This window comes from Pelodiscus sinensis, chromosome 1, assembly GCF_049634645.1.
Source record: "Pelodiscus sinensis isolate JC-2024 chromosome 1, ASM4963464v1, whole genome shotgun sequence".
Lineage (NCBI taxonomy): Eukaryota > Metazoa > Chordata > Testudines > Trionychidae > Pelodiscus > Pelodiscus sinensis.
This window is the reverse complement of record NC_134711.1, coordinates 289,709,795-289,728,846: the sequence shown is the minus strand read 5'-3', so window position 1 is coordinate 289,728,846 and position 19,052 is coordinate 289,709,795. Positions and strand designations below refer to the sequence as shown.

The 19,052-nt window shown below is 48.6% G+C and overlaps 1 protein-coding gene across 4 annotated transcripts in view; it reads left to right on the top strand.

The window, feature by feature from the left end:
- Positions 1-19,052, top strand: part of CAB39L (calcium binding protein 39 like) — a 111,560-nt gene that overhangs the window by 44,124 nt on the left and 48,384 nt on the right. For all 4 annotated transcript variants that reach the window (XM_006121347.4, XM_075919073.1, XM_006121344.4 and 1 more), the window contains one exon: positions 818-961. In XM_006121347.4, coding sequence (XP_006121409.1) covers positions 860-961 — 102 coding nt within the window. In that variant the 5' untranslated portion in view covers positions 818-859. The remainder of the gene's footprint in view (positions 1-817; positions 962-19,052) is intronic.

Below are 19,052 nucleotides of genomic sequence, written 5' to 3'. Positions count from 1 at the left end.
ACAGAGTATTTTACATATGTATATATTGATCTGTTTTCATTCCTCCCCACTCAATTTTTATGATTCGATCATAACGTTGGATCGATCCCTGCCCATCAATTCAGCTGATAGTGAAGATTTGCTCCCTAAGAGTCTTAGACTTACATTATAGCTGGTGGGAGTTGAGGATGCACAACATCTTCTAGGCTCAGGTCCTGACAAATTAATGCTAACCTGATCGCTTTCTCTTTCTGATTGTCATTCACTACTACTCTGGTAGGGAGGAATGTGTAAGTTTAAAAAAAAAAAGTGTTTTTGTTTAAATATTTTAATTTAGTGTAAGCATTTGTATTTCTGTTAGGCCTCATTTTATATTTGTTACTCATCTAAAACTTCCCTAGACTCAAATGAGTCAAAAGTGAGTTGTGAGACAAGGTATGGCAAGCTCCCTTTTTAGGTAGGCTTAAACTATTTGCCTAGTGACATCCTCATAACTAAAAAGTTAAAGACAAATTAAACAAAATGTAAGCAATGACTACAAAATTGATGTCCAATCCTGCAATGGTCCAAGCAACAAATACGTTTGTCTGATGGTTCTTGGAGCAACAGGTTTTCCAGTCTAAGTTAGAAAGGCCTGTACAATCCAAGACCAGTTGAAAGATCTAGTGGAGTCTACTGAAATTTTCAGTGGACATAAGCAACTGGAGGTCAGAGTGCTCTTACAATCTGAGTTTACAGTATAATTTATGCATAGAACATATTGTATTTGACTCATATCTGCAAACAGAACTTTAAAAGTTAATTTTTGCTTTTTTTGTCCTTTATTTATTTAATGCAGTCCTCAGCTACATCAGACGAAGAAATTCAGGTGAAGAAAATCATGCCGTTGTTCAGTAAATCGCACAAAAATCCTGCTGAGATTGTAAAAACTCTGAAAGAAAACATGGCCATACTGGAAAAGCAAGAGAAAAAAACAGACAAGGTATGAGATCATGTTTTTAAAAGACTAGTGATAAGGTATTTATTTGTACTCAGGGAACAACAGTTTGGAGAGAGTGAAATTGTGTTCACCAAGGCTGTGATCTTGCAAGCACTTATGCATGTGAAAAAACTTAAACAATGAACAGTCTTGCAGCACCTTAGAGACTAACAAAAAATGTAGATGCTATCATGAGCTTTCGTGGGCACAACTCACTTCTTCAGAGTTACTTAAAGTACAATGAGCAGTCAATGAGGCTACTCATCTAAAGTTAAAGCATTGGGTAGCAAGTAACCTAATATTTCTACATTCAACAGGCTAATCCAAAAAGTAAGTGATTTGTATTACAGTAAACTTCTGATAATCCGGCACCTTTAGGACCCAGGGGGTGCCAGATTATCAGATATGCCGGACTATCAGAAGGGGGGGTTATGAGGGGTCTGGAGTGGGGTGGGAGGGGATGCCACCCCAGACCCCTCATAGCCCCCCCTTACGATAGTCCGGCTCTGCCCCAGGCGTCCCTGATTCAGCTGCTGCTGGTGATTTTCAGCAGCAGCTGAATCGGGGATGCCTGCAATAGAGCAGCTGGGGTGCTGCCAGGTTGGTCTCGCAGCGCCGAGGGTCGGCACTATGGCACCAACCCAGCAGCACTCCAGCTGCTCTTGGACGCCTGGGGCAGAGCAGCTGGAGTGCTGCCGGATTGGTCCTGCAGCGCCAAGGGAGGGCAATGCGGGATCAACCCGGCAGGACCCCACCTGCTCTGCCCCAGGCATCTGGATTCAGCCTGCTGGTGAAACTGACGCTGCTGGTGAAACTGACGCTGCTGGTGAAACTGACGCTGCTGGTCAGTTTCAGCCGCGGCTGAATCCCCACGCTTGGGGCAAAGCAGCTGAGGTGCTGCCGGGTTGGTCCCATAGCGCCGCCCCTCGGCACTGCGGGACCAACCCGGCAGCACCCCAGCTGCTCTTCCCCAGGGGTCCCCGATTCAGCCGCTGCTGAAACAGATCAGCGGCTGAATCGGGGACCCCTGGGGCAGAGCAGCTGGGGTCCTGCCGGGTTGGTCCCGTAGCGCTGTCCTTTGGCGCTGCGGGACCAACCCTGCAGCATTCCAGCTGCTCTGCCCCAGGCGTCCCCAAGAGCAGCTGGGGTGCTGCCGGGTTGGTCCCGCAGCCCAGAGGGGCAGTGCTACGAGACCGACCAGGCAGCACCCCAGCTGTTCTGCTCCCAGCTTTCCCGATTCAGCTGCTGGTCAGTTTCAGCAGCAGCTGAATGGGGGAAGCCTGTCCAGCTGCCCCAGCACTTCCGGGTTCCTGATGGTGCTAGACCATCAGGAGTCCCGGAGCATTGGATGCCGGACTAATGGAGTTTTACTGTATTTTGTTTAATTACTCAAGTGTGTAACAAAATAATATGACACCATCGAAAAAGTACTCTAGAGTTTACTGTTTTTGTAGGCTGAGAAACCAAACAAATATGTGTAAAATGCATAAACCTCTGCATTTGGCTTGGAGGTGCTAAAAGTGCAAAACTTGGCAAAATTGACCAAAGTTTTAGCTTTGTAATGGAATATAGAATTGGGCAAGCTGTAACTGATAAGTGGTTTTATTATGAATAGTTATGGTTCGCTGGCCAGCAAAACAACCTTGAGGTTAGAGTAAGCGCACCCTTATTTTTGTTTTTCCCCCAGGGATCCATTCACTATACAAAAACATACTATCAACTAGGTAAAAATTCATTTGAACCTTTTTTTTCTTTGTCCTTCTCCTTTATGTTTAAACTCATTTACTTAGGCAAATTCATGAAGGAGGTCAGTGTGACATATCTTCACATTTCACCTCTCTGTGCTGTACAAGATCAAGAGGTTACCAGCAAAGAAGCCAGTCCAGCTCTGACTGTTTTTTGGAGGCTCTGATACCCTGAACTGATAAAAAGATTAGAGTCAGAGGTCCAGGCCATTAAGCCTAATGACTGACTAAACCACCAAGCTACATCTGCTCTTTTATCCAGCACTAAAGAGACAATGCCTAAATCCTCACTCTTGTATCTGGCCCTAATAAAATCAGAGGGATGCCTTGTGTAAATAAGATGACCAATATGAAAAGATTTGAATGTACACTTGCATATTGGAATCGTTAAGAGATTATTATTGACTCTAATAGGCCTGCCTGTGGGCATGACCCTGCAACCATTCAAATGCATTGCAAAATTCCCTTTGACTTCAGTGGTGTAGAATCTGGTCCTGTATGAGTAAGGTAAGGACTTGGCCCCTTCTCAGGCCTGCAGCTGCACAAAGCTCTCAGGTGTACTGGAAAGTTTCACATTTCAGTCTCCCTGTTCTGCTCCAGTTCCAAGTGAGGCAGTGAGTTGCTCTGTAGGTGAATGAGACTTGAAGTATCTTTTAATGTAAGGGAGTGGTAACTGAGTTGTAAGTTAGCAGACCAGGAGGTCTAGTCTTCCCATCTTCTGTGTTGTTTTTTGTTTGTTTGTTTGTTTGTTTGTTTTTTTTTTTTTTTTTTTTTTTTGTGGCAGAGTCAACAGGAAAGCATCTGCCATTGACTCACTGTAGTAAAGACACCGTTATTCATGTTGCTGAAGATGCATAACTTAGATTGATGGCCTCTGGTATTATAGACCAAGCCTTCATCTTGCTCCCTTTTATAATGTTCCAAATTCATGGGCTTGGTTATCCTGTTACCAGGGGTGATTAGTGAGGAAAGACTAGGGGTGGGTTAGTCTTGCAGGCTGACCAGAGACTCTGGCCCCTTGCTCTGTGTACCCATGACGTTGGCGAGGGGCATGTGGCACGTTTGCACTCCTCACGCGTTGCCAGTGCCTGTCACTAACCACTGCTCTAAGAGCTAGATCACATTCTTCTCCCAGAGCCAGGGACAGAACTCATAAATCCTGATTTTAAACATTCTGCTACGGTCTAACAGAGTTATTTAACACACTGGCAGAGTGTGTATCACATCCCAGAACAGGGATTGGTTCACATACTCCTTCGCTAGAACAGCCTGTGCTAGGGTTTTGAAAATCCTGGGTTCAGACATTTCTGGTGGCTTGTGGAGGTCCTTATGACTGCATGATTGAATGTCTTTCCAGTTTTCTTCTTGGAAAACATTGATTTATTTAATTCCTTCAGTGAGAGAATGCCCTTAAAAATAGGCTTTATATATAAAACACCATAAATTCTGCCATGGTGAGCAACAAACTCCAGTGTTCCATATTTTGGTCACTGGCCACATCTCAATAGCTTGTGTCAAGCAGTGAGTAGGTTTCAAGATTGTGAAGCAATAATTTAAAAATATTTGCATAGATCTTACTGAAAATATTCCAGAGATTGACTGAAACTGGCTGTCAAATCCTCTTCTCCAGATTGTTGTGCAAAGTTGAGAATATGTAGTCTTCAGTGTGTAAGGCCCTGGATAGATCTTGAAATAAAGGCTTTAATCCAGTACCATGAGGCTGTGAATGCTTGTGAGAGATTAGTGAGCTGGTCACATTCCAAAGAAGAGAAGGGAGGTGGCAGGCCAGTTCAATCCTGGGGCGGGAGTGTGACCACATGGTATCAGCCTCAATGCTGGTTTGCTCCAACCTATGCACTGCTGTTTCCTCCTATCCAGCTGGTAAAGATTGGGGGATGGAGCTGACAATACAATGATTTGGTGCTTGGGCGTGCTCCATGGTGGCACCTGGTAGGCCTTAGGGAAGACTGAACAGGAGCTGAGATTGAGATCTGTCCCTTCATTGTAGTCAGCACAATAGCCTGTTCCACCGCCACTGCTTGGAACACAAGTAGATGGTGAGGAAATAGATTCTGGCTTCAGTTCCTCGTCAGCTGGCACTTTAGTATCTCCTGTGGTTTGCTAGGGAGTACGGACCATCCTCTCTCTAAGTCCAAGATATTTTCCAAAAAACTTGGACTTATAGCGAAACTAAAGTAGGAATTTTTTTTCCCCGCAGCTGACTTCCATTTGCGCAAATTGGGGTTGGTTTTTTGCGTGACTTAAAAGCAGGGAATGGGAGGACTTACAACGTATCAGTTCCTACAAACATCAATGACTTTAGTGCAGAACAGGTGTATACCGGGGTGACTTACAGTGGGGATGCCCTATAATAAGAATGAGAGCAGGTCCTCCCAACTTAAAGTATAGTGTTATGCCTTCCTGCTAGCCATAGGATATGTCTAGACTTCTCTCTGTCGCCAGAAGGATGTAAATTAGACATACCAACATTGCAAATGAAGCGGGGATTTAAATCTCCCGCACTTCATTTGAATAAAAATGGCTGCTGCATTTTGCTGAGTCAGCAGTTTGTAGGCAAAAAGCGGCTGTCAAGACGGGGATTGGGCGACAAAGAAAGCCTTTGTCGGCCGGTCCTGTAAACCTCATTTTACGAGGTATAAGGGATCAGCCGACAAAGGCTTTCTTTGTCGCCCGATCCCGGTCTTGATGGACACTTTTTTGCCGACAAACTGCTGACTCAGCAAAACGCGGTGGCCATTTTTATTCGAATGAAGTGTGGGAGATTTAAATCCCTGCTTTATATGCAATGTCGGTATGTCTAATTTACATCCCTCTAGCAACAGAGGGATATAGTCTAGACATATCCATACCGTCAGCTGGGACACAGATAAACTGGAATCAACTCATTGAAGAGCTAAGAAAGTTGAAGTTTAGGTCTAGAAGTTCGTCAGACTTGACATTTTATCCTAATAATATTAATCAAAATACAAAATCAACATCAAAAGGAAAAATCCAGATGCATGTGTAGTAATGAAGATCTATTTACTTGTATATGCAGCATGAGAGTGGTAATGGGGCCGTGTCGTTGCTATCTGAGATTGCATATAAGGATCATTGTGAAATTAGCATAAGGTTGCTAAAGCCTGGAACTCAGTTTACACCATTTCACTGGTTGTAATGAACACATCACTGATATTCCATGGGGCTCTGCAAAAACCAGCTAGTATTTGGCTATGTTTCTGAATTAGAAGGGCTATTCCTGTTGTGGGTTTTTTCCCTACAACAGACAGGTAGGTGACGTTGCAGAGGAGGTAGACCTTGGCTTCTGGGGGTGTACAAAAGTGTGTATCATGTATTCATGGGGGAAAAAAATCAAACATCCAAATGAACAACAGATTAGACGGGAGTATCATTTTAACCTTTTACATGTTACTTGTTGAAATATCTCCATGTGAATTTAGAACACATTCACATGAACAGGAAATTTCCCTTAAATTTAGATCATAGGATCATAGTAATTAGCAATCAAAGGACCTGTTGGATCAATGAGTTAATTTTCCCTGTGAGTGCACAATACAGTCTCTTCTAAGTAAACTGGTCTTGGCCCAAAGGCCAAAAAGATGTAAAAATAATCTGATTTTGGCCATGTCTATAGAGCTATTGGTTTGTTTGTTTGTTTGCAAAAGGGCAACATTTCTTCATAGAGTAATCAGCCTGGTCTATGCTAAGAATTTACACCAACATAGTTACATCTTTCAAGCATGTTAAAAATCCACAGATCTGATAGATATTATGGATGTAAATGAGTCGTCAACTAGATGATTAATTAATAAGCCTAGGTTTATTGGTTAATCTTGTTGACTACTCATATTTCCCACCACTCCTTTGGTGCCTCTGTATCAGAGGCAACAAAGGAGGGGGGAAAGCAGGAGCCAGTGCTCTGGAGAGACAGCTTAAAAGCTAGTTTTCCGCCCTCTGCCCTCTGCCCTCTGCCTATCAGAGGCAGCAGCAGAGGGAGGGGAACAGAGAAGACTGACGCGAAGCAGCCTTTGCCTGTAGCAGGCCCAGGCTCATCATCATGGGCAAAGGCTGCTCTGCATAGAGCAGCCTCTGTCTGCAGAGGGATGAGAGCTCCCCATGGATAGAGGCTGCTGCATGGAATGTGAAGCAGCCTCTGTCTGTGGCAAGTCTGGGCCCGCCACAGGCAGAGGCTACTTTATGGCAGCAGCCCCTGTCTGCGGGGGTTCCGAACTCCTTCCGAATAGTGGCTAGAGCAGCCTCTGTCTTCAAGGAGCTCAGACCCCCATGGACAGGGGCTGCTGCTTGACAGAGACGGCTTTGCAGCTCCTCCCCCTCCTCCAGGAGTCTGTCAATTGGGAGCTTGGACCCCTTGTGAACAGGGCTGCTGTCACCCCACACTGATGCCTCTGATAGGCAGCAGTGCAGCGTGGCGGGGGGGTCTTCCCCGGGAGTGGAGCCAGGAGCGCATTGGCTACTTCCCCCTCCCCCGGGGCTATAGAATAATCAAGTAGCCAATAAGAATTCATATGGTTACTCAACTATTCAATTACCCAATATCTAACTTCCCTAATAGATCCTGCTATGCCAGTCTGATTCCTAGTGTTGACAACACCGGTCAACAGAAGAATTGTTTTCTTAATCTATCTCCCTGAGAGGTGTTAGCTAGTTAATCTACCCCAATTAGTAGATTGTCATAAGTAATGTCTGTGCTTTAGTGGTACAGTTGTGCTGCTGCAGCATTTTAAGCAAAGGTAATGTGTAGGGGAACATGTGAGCGTGAGATGACCCCCCTCCCCCAAATTTCTGCAAGTGTCAAGCTGCCCTTGAAGGGCTTTCTCTGCTTGGCCTGGTGGCATGGAAAGGGGGCTTTGTCCTACTGCGCCTCTCCCTCAGCTCTTTCCGCTCCTATCCCCAGCCACCAGGCCCAGGTGAGGAGTGGAGGGGGTGAACCTCTGGTCTCTCTTAGGCAGCTGTTGCACTGCCCAGAGGCAGCAACTCAGAGCAGTGACCCTCAGCTGGGGTGAAAAGTGTCTCCGTCCCACTCCCTTTTGGGAACAGCAGCTGAGCCAACAAAGGGAATGTGTGTGGCGGGGGGGGGGGGGGGGGAGATTGCTGGGGAAAGAGTTGGGAGCAGGGTCCCTCTGCTCAGCTAGAAGTAGGGACAGTGCCCATCACCCTTCCCCCCCTGAGGTGTTTGTGAGGGTGCAGGAGCTTTGGGGAGACACTGGTGCTGTGAGTTGTCCCATACTGGACCAGAGGCACATGCTGCTCATTCCTGTGTCTGTAGCACCCCATGAACTGGCAGAATTGGCTTCCCTGGCCCAAGAGATGGGGCTGGAAGGCTCTTCCTAGAGGCAACACCTGGGTTAGTAGTCATGTGCTGCCCACTATCAGCAGGCATGAGTAATCACTGATTTTAAGTGTAGATGTGTTCATAGTGCCTGATGTGCTTTCACGCTGTTGGGACACTCATCTTTTTGTTGTCTATAGGGACAGATCCAAGCCATATTCTCATGCTCTAGTCTGGATAGAATACTCAGGTCTTGAGCATCCCTTGTAAGAATTTGATGTAGCAGTGTCTCATGCCACAGGTATGACTAAACAGTATTTATAACACAGTAGGGGTGCCGATATACTTTAAAAAGCTTGCTTAAACACTGTCAAAAATCTATAAAATGGATAGGGCCTTTGAGTCCCAGCAGCCAGGCTTGCAATTATAAATGTGTTCCTATGCGTGTCAGAGGCAAGGCTAGGACTAAATCCCTAGGCATTTCAGCAAAGCTTTCTTCAAATAACTGGTTATCAGAAGGAAAGGAGACTAGTTTTAAAACTCTGCCCCACTTTTAGCAAACAAGGTCATAAGCATTCCAAGCCACTTCTAAGCATAATAAAGGGAAACTAGGAGGAGAACTGAAAAACAGTATATATTTCCCAATCATAGAGTTACTCTCTTCCCCTTAGACTAATAAATTGTCATTCATTATTTTTGTAAATTAAATGAACAGTGTACTACTTGTCCATGAAAAAACTCTCTTCTTCATATTACTTGGAGTCAAAATGGTGTTATATATTATGCTGATCTTTTTAGGATTTTGGGTAAATGCAGTTATTGCATTTACCCTCATCCTCTTGTAAATATAGTGAGACACATTCATTTAAGGTGTGACTTCGTTATTCATAATGGAATTAAACTATAAATGAGGATGGCCATACAACCCTGAAAAAGAAACTATTATGTTTGAGGAAACTGTGTGTGTGGCAGGGACAATTAAATATGTTGACATATTTTGTGCTGCTATTTTTTTACTGTAGTGGTGGTAAAGTTCTCTCTCACTTTCAGTTTTATACTATCACCCAGCACCATGATATCAGGTCATGTTGCTCATAATATCAACAGTAATAGCAAAGTCCATAGTGGACTTCCTGGAGTCTCTGGTTTTGCTTTGAAAACAAATTGCTTTGCAAATTAGGACCAAGACCTTATATTGAAAGCAGCCATTAGTCTGATGTGAACACAGGCTGGATGTGCTTTGTTGCTGCCACAGCCAATGTGAAATTGGACAGCCACATTCTGTACTAACAACAGCCTGTGCCTCATTTTCACATTCAATATCAGATACAAAGAGTAATAGTAATCCAGCCTAGGTGGTGACAAATACAGGGATTATTATGTCCAAGTTGTCCTGGAGGGAAGAACAAAGTTTCCAAATAAGCTGCAAGTGAAAGAAAGCATTGTTGAAAACTGATTCTGTCTTGTCATCCAAGCTTAGCAGTGGGTCAAACAGGACCCGGAGACTTTTCATAACTTTCATGAAGGGTGGCTCTCTGCCTTTAATGGAAGCTGAACACAACAACTTGTCCATCTTTTCAAAATGCTTCCCCATTCTGATCGGTGCCATTTCAGCCTGACTTGGATTTAGCATGAACCAGCTGCTCTTTACAAGGTAACTTCCTGTAAATATTCTGACATGATGGTGGTTGCATCAGTAGAGAATGAGATGAGTGTTAAAAGTGTACAGTTGACTGCATACTTTATGGCAGCTTGCTGTCTCTCCTGGGTGTCCCATCGAAGTATTGAAGAAAAGTAGTTATAGTATGGTGATTCTTTGAGTGATGTCCCTGTGGGAACTCCACTAGTTAGTGTTGGGTTGTCCTGGCATCACAGATCGGAGTTTTCCCTAGCCGTAGCTGGCCAGACTGCTCATGCATGTCAGGTGCCTCATGCCATTCGCGCCTTTCTCCTCGCATGTGCGGTCCAGCTCCCGCTAGTTCCTTCATTGCTGCCTTTAGTCACAGATGGACCGAGCTCCTCTCCTCGGAGAATCTAGTGAGAGAGAGAACATTTTCAGTTTGTTTATTAGTTAGCCTATTAGTTATTTTATAGTTAGACTGTCAAGTAGTTTCTTTTCATTCTTGTTTGAGTTTAAAAAAAAAATGCCCCTGTCAACTGTTATAAAGGCCATAGCCACAAAAAAAAGGGGGGAGTAAAGAAGGTAAGACCTTATAATTCTTCTTCGAGTGGTTGCTCATGTCCATTCGAATCAGGTGTGCGCACCGCGTGCACCACGTCTTCCGGAGCGTTTTCCCTAGCGGTACCCGTAGCGATGGCAGGGCGCCCCCTGGAATGGCATCGCCATGGCAGAGCATAAGTACCCCTGCAAGCGTTCCCCCACCTCAGTTCCTTCTTACTGCCCGTGACGGTCATTGGAGCGTGTCTCTCTTTTAGCGTAGCTAATGGTTCCCGTTTTTCTCTTAAGTGTTGTAAATAGTTCAAATTAGTTAGATAGTTAGTAGTTCTTTGTTTTCCTTCTCCCCCTTCAGGGTTGAGGAATGCCTGGGCTGCAAGGCTTTAAGGCTCGCACAGTATGCGCTAAGTTCATGCCCAAGGGAGACCCTCACGATAGCTGTTAGTGTTTGGGTGAGGGCCACCTGGCAGACGCCTGTAAGATCTGCAGGTCGTTCAAGCCGCGCACAAAGAGGGAGCGGGACTCTCGTTTGAAGCTTCTCCTCATGGAGTTGGCTTTACAACCGGCAATGACTGGACATTCCACGGTGTGCCGGCGTCAACGCACAACGCTCCATCCCGTGCGTGGACTTCAGTACCAAGGCCTCGGCACCGTTCTCACTGCCCGGCACCGAAGAAGCCAAGGTTTTCGCAGGGTAGGTCTACAAGCCGGAATTCCAGGTCAGGCCTATACCGCCGCTTCGAGTCCCCGGTGCAAACGTCTCCGAGTGCTCCTGTGCGGCATAAGAGAGCTGGACGAGCATCAAGTCCAGGTCACTAGCCTCACATCGTCCCTCGACGCAATACACTTTGGAGGAGGCGCAGGACCTGATTAGCTTCACTACCTCCCCTCCGTTGTCGGTTGAGGCGGAGAGATCGAGGTCTTCAATGCCGGGAGCCATGTTGGCACTGGTTTTTCCTCTGCACCAGTTGGATCGATTGGCACCGTTCACATATGCAACAGGACCGTCCCCTGTGGGACCAATACCGCTTTCCTCCACCTTGGTGCCAGCCTCAGTACAGGCCGCCAGGCCTCACGCAGTGCCCAACTGGACTCGACCCCCATCAGTGCTGGGACCCCTTCCGGAATTGCTCTTGGCTGCCCCGGTGCCATATTTCTCAGCACCGTATTACTCAAGCCTTGTGGCACCTCTTCGACACCAGTTTTGGCACCGATGCAAGTAAAGTTACTGGGTTCTTCAGCACTGCTGCAGGTACCGGCATCGGCCCTGTTGGCCATGCCAGTACCACCATCACCGATAACGCCAATCCCTTCGAGGGCAACCACTACGGCTCCGGCGCCTTGCATCCTGCTTGCTGTGGTGTCCACGGCGGCAACGATGGGGGCGCCGTCTTTGGGGCAATTGGACTTGGGAGTTCCACGCCCGCAGCCGGCACTGATTTTGGTACTGCAGATCACATGCACTGGGTTGACGCTACACTCGGGACAGGGGGCCTGTCTTTCCGGCACCAGTACGCCTGCACCACATGCATGCAGGCAAGCAGGAATCTATGGCCCGGTTCGCCTCCCCGATGGTGGCAGGGCACTCGTCATCAGCGCCACCCTGGCCTGAGTCTGACTACTCTTTTCAGATTCTGATGTGGGCTCTTTCAGGTCGGAGTACTCGGGAGCTTCGTCGCATCATAGATCCCGTTTCCGGAACTGGCGTGACCGTTCGCACGTTCAACAGATTTGGCCGCCTCAGCCACTTTGGCCTTTTTGGATGCCGTGGGCATACCACCAGTGGCAAGGGCCTGTGCCCCCTTCCGCTGTGTCCAGTGTCTCCGGGCACTGAGCACCTTTGTCGGCGTCACTGTCACAACCCCCTCCCTCGCCCCAGAGGACTGCTACTATCGATGCCGCTACAGATCCGCAGGCTTCGGTGCTGGACCCACTTCCACACGCGGTGCCTGCCCAGCCACCCCATCAATTGGGCCCTACGCTGGATCCGGTGCCGCCTCAGGAGTCATCGTCGTCCTCGTCTCCTGACAAAGCCTTAGCGGATCCCGCACTGGCGATGCCGACCATGGATGCTCGGTCGCATCAGGATTTGCTCTGGCATCTGGCCTCCAACGTGGGTGTCCTAGTGGAGCCAGTAGTGGAGGACACAAATCCCATGATAGACATCCTGTCCGACAATGTGCCAGCCCATTTGGCTTTGCCACTCAACAAAACCGTGGCTAAGATCACTAACGCCTTGTGGCAGACCCTGGCTTCCTTAACCCCTACCTTAGAGAGTCGAGAGGCACACTTTTGTCCTGCAGTCAGGGCATGAGCACCTATATTCCCAGCCTATCCCGGGATCCTTTGTCGTCCAAGCCACGGCCCAGCAGGAGAGACTTCCGCAGCTGGGGTTGTCCCCAAAGGGAAGGGAGCCCAAACGCCTTGATCTGATGGGGCGTAAGGTGTATGCCACTGGTGGGGTGCAGCTCCGCATTGCTAACCAGTAGGCGATGCTGAGTCGTTACGCCTATAACACATGGCAGGCGATGGATAAGTTTAAAGATAGGCTTCCCACCGAGGTGCGTAAGAGTTTGCTGCTATGACCACAGAAGGCAGGACTATCACCCGTACAGCTCTTCAGGCTTCCCTGGATGCTGTTGACTCTGCAGCCCGCACCATGGCGTCGGGTGTAGTTATGTGCCGTGGTGCCTGGAATACCTCCTGATGTCCAGACTACTATTCAGGACCTGCCTTTTGACGGCAAGGCGCTATTCTCGGAGCACACTGACTCGAGGCTCCATACGCTCAAGGACATGAGGTCTGCTCTCCAGTCCTTGGGGATCCACACACTGGCTCCTCAGCAACATCAGCTTCCCTACAGACAGCAGGGGAGAACGCAGTCCCAGGTCCCCCGTGGGGATTACTGGAGACGCCGTCCTCATGCTCCCAGTGTGAGTGCGGGGGCGGCTGTGGCCCCGTCATCAGCCAGAGGTCGTCGTCGTCGCCGCCTGAGGGAGGACAACCTCCGTGGGGTTGGACAGGGCCCCTCTCAACAGTCCAAGCACCCGTTTTGATGGCCCTCTAGAGGGTTGTGCACCAGTTTCCCCCCGGTCCCCTGTTTGGTGCCAGGTTATCCTATTTTGCCTGCGCCTGGGTGGGAATCACCTCCGATGCCTGGGTTCTCAGAATAGTCAAAGATGGCTATACTATCCCCTTCCTGGGCTTGCCCCCTTCTAATCCACCCGCCCCATCCCTTTTCAGGGACACCTCTCACGATGGCATTCTCCGTCAAGAGGTGTTAGCGTTCCTCCAAAAGGGAGCGGTAGAGAGGGTCCCTTCACACTTGCGGGGCAAGGGGTTTTATTCCCAGTATCTTATTGTCCCAAAACCCCAGGGTGGGGTTCATCCCATCCTGGATCTCAGGGACCTCAACAAAACAGTGGTAAAATCCAAGTTCAGAAGGGTAACCCTGGCTTCTGTTATCCCGGTATTACAGTTAGGAGACTGGTACGCAACTCTTGATCTCAAGGACGCTTACTTCCATGTGGCAGAGAGACCCAGCCACTGGAGGTTTCTCCGCTTTATTGTATCCCGCTGTCACTTCCAGTTTGCGGTGCTATTTGGTCTCTCGACAGCACCCAGGGTCTTCACAAAATGCATGTTGGTCGTAGCGGCTTTCCTCCGCAAAAAAGGGGTACACATGTTTCCTTACCTAGACGACTGGCTTATTCGTGGTCGATCCTATGAACAACTGGATGCTCATGTTTCTCTTACAAGGACTCTCTTTGTAAGACTGGGCCTCATGCTGAACGAGGAAAAGTCATTGTTGACTCCCTCTCAGCGTCTCGAATTTGGGGGGCTCTCTTGGACGCCAGGCTGGCGAGAGCATTCCTTCCCAGAAACAGATTCCTGGCCATAGTGGAGCTGGTCTCCGAGTTAACCTGGTTTCCTGTTACGACCGCCCGAGTCTGCTCGAGGCTACTGGTCTTGTGGTCTCCTGCAGAGCGGGCCCCGCACATAAATGTCCGGGAGTTAAGGGCAGTCAGAGCTTGCGAGACCTTCCTGTCAAAGCTGTCCCACCGCTCCGTCCTGGTGCACCTGGACAACACGGCAGCTGTTTTTTACCTCAACAGGCAGGGGGGAGCCTGGTCGCCTCCCCTCTGCCGCGAGGCAGCTGTTTTTTACCTCAACAGGCAGGGGGGAGCCTGGTCGCCTCCCCTCTGCCGCGAGGCTTTGTGGCTGTGGGACCTATGCGTAGTACATGATATAGGTTTGCAGGCAGAATACTTGCCGGGGTGCAAAAACTTGCTGGCCGATGCTCTGAGCAGGTCCTTTGGAGCCCACGAGTGGTCCCTCAAGGATTTGGCCCTTTGTCTGGTCTTCCACAGGTGGGGTTGTCCCCTACTAGACGTTTTTGCCTCAGCACAGAACATCAAGTGCCAGAGTTACTGCTCTCTGAGGCTGGGGGACCACTCCAGGGGAGATGCCATGACCATACCGTGTCCGGTGGGCATCCTCTATGCATTCCCTCCATTTCCCTTAATTCCCAGGGTTCTGACCAGGGTCCAGACCTTCAGGTCCACGGTCATCCTGATAGCCCGTCACTGGCCCAGGCAGTTCTGGTTCCCGATCCTGGTGGATATGCTCAGCGAGGAGCCTATAACTTTTCCGCCGGTTCGGGATCTCCTCACCCAACCTTGGGACGGAGGGCTCTTGGTTCACCCGAATCTCAGCTCTCTCCACCTGACGGCCTGGTTTATCCGTGGCTGACCCAGCCAGAAAGGGAGTGTTCCCAGGAGGTGCAGATGGTGCTCCTAGGTAGCAGGAAGCCATCCACCAGGTGGCCCTACGCCGCCAAGTGGCGGTGGTTCTCGTCTTGGGCGTCCAGAAGGGGAGTGAACCCGTCCTGTGTACCTGTCCTGTCCATTCTGGACTACCTTTTCGAACTCAGGTCCAGTGGCCTCTCTACCTCTTCTATCAAAGTCCATGTGGCATCACTCTCCGCCTTCCATGTTGGATCGGCAGGAGTCTCTCTATTCTCTGACCCTGTGGTCAAAAGGTTCCTTAAGGGTTTGAATAAGTTGTACCCCTTGGTTAGATCCCCTTCTCCCCGCTTGGGACCTTAATCTCGTGTTGTCTAGACTTGTCACCCCCCTTTTGAGCTGTTGGCCACGTGCTCTTTGAAGCACCTCTCTATGAAGTTTGCGTTCATTGTAGCCATTACGTCGACTTGCGGGGTCTCTGAGCTGAGGGCGCTAACTGTAAACCCGCCCTAACTAATGTTCTTGGAAAATGTGAGGCTCTGCCCTCACACGGCCTTTCTCCCCAAGGTGGTGTCACCGTTCCATCTGTCCCAAGATATTTACCTCCCGGTTGTCTTTCCAAAGCCCCATATCTCTCCTAGGGAGCAAGTGCTCCCTAGATGCTAGGCGGACGTTAGCCTTTTATGTCAATAGAACAAAACCCTTTCATAAGTCCACTCAACTGTTCGTTGCTTTCACGGATAGAATTAAAGGGCTCCCTATCTTGACCCAGAGGTTGTCCAATTGGGTCACGGGGTGTATCAGGGAGTGTTATGTCCTGGCCGGGAAGGTCCCGCCCCGGGTTACAGCACATTCCACCAGGGCTCAGGTGTCCTCTGTAGCTTTTGGGGTGCAGGTTCCAGTTACTGAAATCTGCAGGGCGGCCACATGGTCGTCAGTGCATACCTTTGCGGTGCACTATGTGCTGACCCAACAGGCCAGGGAGGATGCAGGGTTGGACTCTGCGGTTCTCAACTCTGTGTTGTAAATGTGTTGCTTTTTTTTTCTCTGTACCACATTGCACTTTTATTCAACAGTTCTCTGTGTTCTGTTACTTGAATAAATATGTTTGGGTTGTTCAACTTTCGTGGACTTCTCTTTTGGGTGCTCCAACCCCTCCTCCGTAAGTGGGGTTGGTTTGGAAGTCACCTCATTCGAATGGACATAAGCAACCACTTGAAGAAAAGAACTGTTACTTACCTGTAACTGCTGTTCTTCGAGATGTGTTGCTCATGTCTATTCGATTCCTCTCCTACCTCCCCTTGGAGCGTCTGGCAAGAAGGAACTGAGGTGGGGGAGCGCTGGCAGGGGTACTTATGCTCCGCCATGGCGGCGCCACTCCAGGGGGCGCTCTGCCGGCTCTACGGGTACCCGCTAGGCAAAAAGGCTCTGGAAGACGCAGTGCGCACACCTGATCTGAATAGACATGAGCAACACATCTTGAACAACAACAGTTACAGGTAAGTAACTGTTCTTTTCACCAACAGGACAACAGAAAACTGCCACAAACAGCATGTCAGCAACACAATGCCAGCCCTGCCTGTGTTTAAAAAGTGTGACACTTGTCACAAGCCCGTGTCTGCCTCAGACGGGCATTCTTCATGCATTAGGTGCCTTGGGGAAGCACATATACCCCAGAAGTGCCCCCAGTGCTGAAAACTGACCACTAGAGCGTGGCAAGACAAGGAGATGCGGCTCCACATGTTCCCCTTCGATAAAGCACACCATCAGAGCCATTGCCTTCTACGTATTGTTCAGACCCTGTCAGGGCCGAGGAACACAGAGCCACTTTCCCGGGCCTGGGCTCTTCAGCTAAGGAAAGGGCCTCACCGGGGAGATCTCTGCCGCCTAATCCATCCATCCACACCAGCACCGAAAATAAGCTGGGAACATCCAGCACCAGCTCTTTCCATTCTAAGGACTCCTCACAAGTGAAACAATGATGCAGAGCGCCACTGGTGCCAGCCACTGGCGCCAGAACCAACACAGGCATAACAACAGCACCGGCCTCAACGAGACCAGGGGAACTGGAGTCACAGCTTTCTACTATGGCACCATTGGTACCGAGTAAACCACTGGCACCATCTCAGGCCTGCTCAAAAACTAAAAAGGAGACAGCTAGGTCCCCAAGTCCAGAACCAATCACCTTCTCCCCAGCACCGTCTTTATCGGCACCAGCGCCTCCTTCACTGGCACCAGTGCATGCTGTTACTCATCAAGAGGGCAGTACCCATAGCAGACACTATAGATCAGTCTCCCCTCATTCCCTGGTACCGCACCATGTATCATCTTGCACCCACCATCTCCACAGGTGTCACTATCTCCTTCTCCTTCCTCAAGAGCTTCAGTGAGGTCCCTTAGGTCTCCAACACTATCAATGCACATTGCCTTTCATGAGGATAGCAAGAGTATTTTTTTCTTCCAGACATTCTTCTCCCATAAGGTCTTACTATGAGCACCACAGACACAGAAACTATTATGATCACCTGCCCCATTGGGTGACACTATCACTACTCACCAACCTACTCTAGACATTGGTCTCCATGTTGTTACCAATCTACTTTCAGATGCTGTACTACAGCTTCTTCGACTCCAGCTCATAGATGCCCCATAACTCCACCTCATCTGAATACTTATCCTCCCCAACAACCCCCCCTCTCCCCATGGACAAAGATTGCACTGCCCATTGATGAGGCCATTATGGAAGAAGCTGATTAAATATGACAAACCCCAGTGTGTGCCCTGCCCACTAATAAACAGGCCGACAAAAAGTATTTTGTTCCTGCCAAAGGCATGGACTTTTTTTTCCCACCCCCAGCCAAATTTCTTGATGATGAATGCAGCCCAGCAGAGGTCTAAAGTGCCACTATACAAGAACACCACAACCAACAGAGCAAGCGCATTGACCTTTTTGGTAGAAAAGATTATTCTTCATCTACCTTACAGTTTTGCATTGCAAACTACTCGGCTCTCTTAGTGAATCATGATTTTGATGTTTATTCCAAACTCACTTCTCTCATGGAACATTTACCAGATTCAAAAAAGACCAGTGCTAAAATTGATTGTCCAAGAAGACTGTATTACCTCTCGAACATCCTTACAAATGGCCCTTGATGCCACGGACACAGCAGCATGCTTCACCCCAACCTCAATTAAAATGTGATGGGTGTCCTGGTTACAATCAGATGCCATTCCAAAGGAATCACAATCAAAAGTAGACCTCCCATTTGTCAAACAAAAGTTGTTCGCAGAGAAGACAGAGATCCTCCACACAAGCACAGAGTTGTTCTAGAATCTTTGCATCGGGCATGCGTATGCTTCCCTGCCACTGAAAACAGTACATGCCATACCAGTGGCACTGTGAATTTTTGTACCTAGATACCAACACAGAGGATTTGATCAATCCTGTACAAGACAGCACCCACAAAACAGCTGCATGGCGACTCAGCAGACCAGTAAACAGCAGGTTTGAGGCATTGGCTGAGGGCATGTAAGATTTCCCCCTCACATGTTCACATTAAGACCAGGTTCCCATTTTTTACCACTGCTTGAGACCATTCATTGCTGGGCCTCTATTACGCCTGACTGCTGGGTCCTCAAAATTGTGGCATCTGGTTACGCCATCCCGTTTACATTCCTCCCGCCAACTTCTCCACCTTCCCTGTCCCTCTTCAGGGACACTGCTCACGAGGACCTATTAAAACAAGGTCCATCACCTCTTTCCATCCGAGCAGTAGAGAGCATACCAGATGAGTTCAGGAGCAAAGGCTCCTACTCTCACTACTTTCTCACACAGAAAAGAACAGGCAGGTGAAGATCTGTTCTTGACCTCCACAAACTTAACCGATACCTCCGCAAACAGCAGTTAAAAATGGTTATCCTGACTTTGATTATTCCAGCCCTGCATGAGGGGTTCACAGCCCTCAACCCACAAGATACCTACTTTCATGTCGTCATTGATCCTTCTCATGGACGGTTCCTATGATTCATGGTAGCATCAGAATACTTCCAGGACGTTCTACACCCACCTGGGTGTGGAGGAAAGGCCAATCTCAAACACTTGCAGTGGTCGCAGCTT